Source organism: Oratosquilla oratoria, chromosome 12 (genome assembly GCF_046742065.1).
Source record: "Oratosquilla oratoria isolate Oo_2021 chromosome 12, ASM4674206v1, whole genome shotgun sequence".
NCBI lineage: Eukaryota > Metazoa > Arthropoda > Malacostraca > Stomatopoda > Squillidae > Oratosquilla > Oratosquilla oratoria.
In genome coordinates this window covers 32873367-32877484 of record NC_134788.1, presented here as the reverse complement: position 1 = coordinate 32877484, position 4118 = coordinate 32873367, and the positions used below count along the sequence as shown (strand labels likewise).

At 39.6% G+C, this 4118-nt stretch overlaps 1 protein-coding gene across 1 annotated transcript; it reads left to right on the top strand.

Moving 5' to 3' along the window:
• The first annotated feature begins 636 nt into the window (after positions 1-636).
• Positions 637-3657, top strand: LOC143030658 (uncharacterized). Its single transcript, XM_076193834.1, has one exon. The coding sequence runs from the start codon at positions 820-822 to the stop codon at positions 2374-2376; it is 1557 nt and encodes a 518-aa protein (XP_076049949.1). The 5' UTR covers positions 637-819; the 3' UTR covers positions 2377-3657.
• The last annotated feature ends 461 nt before the right edge of the window (positions 3658-4118 follow it).

Sequence of the window (4118 nt, the reverse complement as noted above, 5' to 3'; positions counted from 1 at the left end):
ACCCTCCTCTTTTATCCGGGCTTGGGGCTGGCATTAAATTAAGATGTCTTTCCCCATGGCAGAGTTTATTTCCAACTATGCTATTGTATTTTACATTATACACTGATCCCTTTTTTTTGTGTCCTCTGCAGTATTTATTCAGCCACTCTTTTGCCTTATTATGTCCTGATTGATATATAATGATTCAGTCTCTGTTTTTTTCTTTTTTTTCAGTGAGACTCCATGATTTTTAATGTTTGTTCAACCTCCTCTTCCTTTAAGCCTTTTTAATACGAGTTGGTTGTTCCCTTCCCCTACTACATTTTGGTTAATGCCCCCATTATATTTGTATACACTCATGTTACTCTTTTTTCAGGTTCTCAACAAGTTAAATGTCAAACTTATAATTTTTTGGGTGGAGGAAGAACAAGCAAAGATGGTCTGGAACTCCTTTATTGCTTATACGTTTCGACCGACTTGGTCTTCTTCAGTAAACTGTCTACAAACAGATTGAACAGACAGCTTACTGAAGAAGACCGAGCCGGTCGAAATGTATAAGCAATAAAGGAGTTCCAGCCCATCCTCACTTGTTTTTCCTCCACCCACACTCTCATCTGTCCAATCCATTCATCCTTATCATTTTTTCTTTCAGGACGAGGGTAAATATCTACATTTCCTTGAGAAAAAAAAAAAAGTACCCGAAGATCTTGTATATTCTTCATAAAATAAAGATAATCTGGTGTGACCTGTGTGACTCAGCTTTCTCATGTGATGACCCTCACAGGAGAATAGCGTTTCAAGTGTGACTTGTGCCATGCAGCTTACTCAGTAAAGTAACACATGATGGCCAACACTGGAGAGAAGCCTTTCAGTCGTGACCTCTGTGATGCAGCTTTCTTAAGAAAGAGTCATCTCAAACAACACATGGAGACCCACACTGGAGAGAAGCCTTTCAAGTGTGACCTGTGTGATGCCGCCTTCTCAGGAAAGAGCGCTCTCAAATCTCACATGATGACCCACACGGGAGAGAAGCCCTTCCAATGTGACCTATGCGATGCAGCTTTCTTAGGTAAGGGTAATCTCAAGCGACATGTGATGACCCACACTGGAGAGAAGCCTTTCAAGTGTGACCTTTGCCAGGCAGCTTACTCAACAAAGAGTGCTCTCAAATATCACATGATGACCCACACTGGAGAAAAGCCTTTCAAGTGTGACCTTTGCCAGGCAGCTTACTCAACAAAGAGTGCTCTCAAATATCACATGATGACCCACAATGGAGAGAAGTCTTTCAAATGCGACATATGTGATGTAGCTTTTTTAGCAAAGAGTAGTCTCAAGCCACACATAATGACCCACACTGGAGAAAAGCCTTTCAAGTGTGAAATGTGTGATGCAGCCTTCTCAAGTAAGAGTGCTCTCAAACATCACATGATAACCCACACTGGAGAGAAGCCCTTCAAATGTGACTTGTGCGATGCAGCTTTCATAGCAAATGTAAGTCTCAAGCGACATGTGATGACCCACACTGGAGAAAAGCCTTTCAATTGTGACCTATGTGATACAGCTTTCATTGCAAAGGGTGATCTCAAGCGACATGTGATGACCCACACTGGAGAAAAGTCCTTCAACTGTAACCTATGCAATGCAACTTTCTCACAACAGGGTATGATCAAACGACACATAAGGACCCACACTGGAGAGAAGCCTTTTAAATGTGACCTATGCGATGCAGCTTTCTTAGCAAAGAGTAATCTCAAGCGACACATGAGGACTCACACTGGAGAAAAGCCTTTCAAGTGTGACCTGTGTGGTACAGCCTTCTCAGATAATAGTGTTTTCAAATATCACATGAAAACCCACACTGGAGAGAAGCCCTTCAAATGTGACTTATGCAATGCAGCTTTCACAACAAAGAGAAATCTCAAGCGACATGTGATGACCCATACTGGAGAAGGAGAAAAGCCTTTCTATTGTGACCTGTGTGATGCAGTCTTATCAGGAAAAAGTGCTCTCAAATATCACATAATGACCCACACTGGAGAGAAGCCCTTCAAATGTGACCAATGCGATGCAGCTTTCGTAACAAATGGTAGTCTCGGGCAACACGTGATGACCCACACTGGAGAAAAGCCTTTCAATTGTGACCTGTGCGATGCCTCTTTCTCACGAAAAACTGCTCTCAAACGACACGTAATGGCCCACACTGGAGAGAAGCCTTTCAAGTGTGACCTATGCGATGCAGCTTTCTCTAGAAAGAGTAGTCTCAAACGACATGTGATGGCCCACACTGGAGAGAAGCCTTTCAAGTGTGACCTGTGCGATGCAGCTTTCTCTAAAATGGGTAGTCTCAAACGACACGTGATGGCCCACACTGGGAGAGAAGCCTTTCAAGTGTGACATGTGCAATGCAGCTTTCTCAGGAAAGAGTCATCTTAATCGACACGTGATGACCCACACTGGAGAGAAATCTTTTTAGTGTGATTTATGTTATTAAACTTTGGTATGAAAGTCACTTTAGATATCATGTGATGACACACACTAAAAAGAAACCTTTCGAGTGTGATATGTATGATACAGCTTTTTCAGAAAAGGAAATGTATTGTCTAACTTTCCTGTATGATGATGCTTTTAGCTATTGAGTGTTGATCCACTATAATAAAGTAGTAGCTTCTGTCTGTTCACGAACTCCTATGGTTTTGGAGATAGACCCCCCCCCCTAACCATATATATTCTGATACCCTATCACTCCAGGTACTTAAATGACAATATTTCATTTAAAAATATATATGTTTTGGCTAGGGTTAAAGGTTAAAGGGGTATGGTGGGGTAACACGCCACTACTGTAGTGTCCCCTTACCACGATTGGCATTTTGTGACGAAAATTACCATGATTAAACAAACCATTGTATGTGTTAATAAATATTACTTATATTTTTTAATTAATGTTGCCACAAACTATGATAGCATTTGTAAGGAGAAAGCATGTAATGTAAAATGATTGTATAATTTTACCAAATGTTTAAATGTTGGTTATTTTTATTTTATATTTTTGCGGGTGATGATTTATATCAGTTCAAAGATAATAAGTTCAATTCTTCTCATACGGCCGAATATGTTTTATTTCCAAAGGGCGTCTCCCTACTCAAATTGATGATCCCGATCAGAGAGATGACATCCTGGACTATTAGCGTTTGTTATCGAAGTGTCACAATAAATACCATCTCTACTGTGAGCACCATCTTTGTTCATCACGTGTTAGGATAGGGAATGGGTTGGTAAATCCCTTAATGGCATCGTCTGGAACATAAAAGTTTGTTGCAGACAATGAACTTAACTGTCGTCAGTATAAAGGATGAGAGGCGAACATAACACATAAAATGATAATATATAATACAGTCTAAAAACAAAACAAAAAAAATCCGGAGTACGGGTGAATAAAATGCTGCCGTGACCTAAAAATAAATGTTTATATCAAAAGACACATGACACGACAGAACTACCCTAGATCTTTCTTTTGATGTAAAATAGTTACACATTTAGACCATTTCCTTGTAGTAATCAGCTATAAACTTTAAGTGCGAGTATCCCAAAAGTAAATGCGTGTGGGTTGTCGCCCTTCTGCGCCCATAGCCTCACTTGTAATTTGTGTTCCTGTAAATATATCTGGTAATATATTCAGCAGTGTTTATCTTATCCTTTAATGCATACAATAAGATTTCAATGAAGTCTGTCGAAGAGCAATATCAGATCTCATATGATTAATTGCTAATTGTTGATAAAGAATAAATCTATTTTCCTGAACATTTATTATTGTTATTGGATGTGCATTTACTTCTCTAAATGATAGGACAGAACCTCGTTCCTAGTTCGAGTTGTGATATCTTCTCGTGTTCTGTTGAACTTACTGTTTTCAAGATTGTGGCGACGCGCCACCAGTCTAGCCCAGACTGACCGCGACGCATCCCGACCAAAGCTTTTATATGACCCATAATGGGCAAGCATAGTCTGCAAAAACGTCCGAGGGCTAAGGCAACTGACCTATCAGAAGCCCGGAAAATTAATAAAAAATAAGAAAAAAAAAAATCTTAAATTTTATACCAAATGAGATTTCAAGGTTGTAATATGGTACTGTTTTTAAA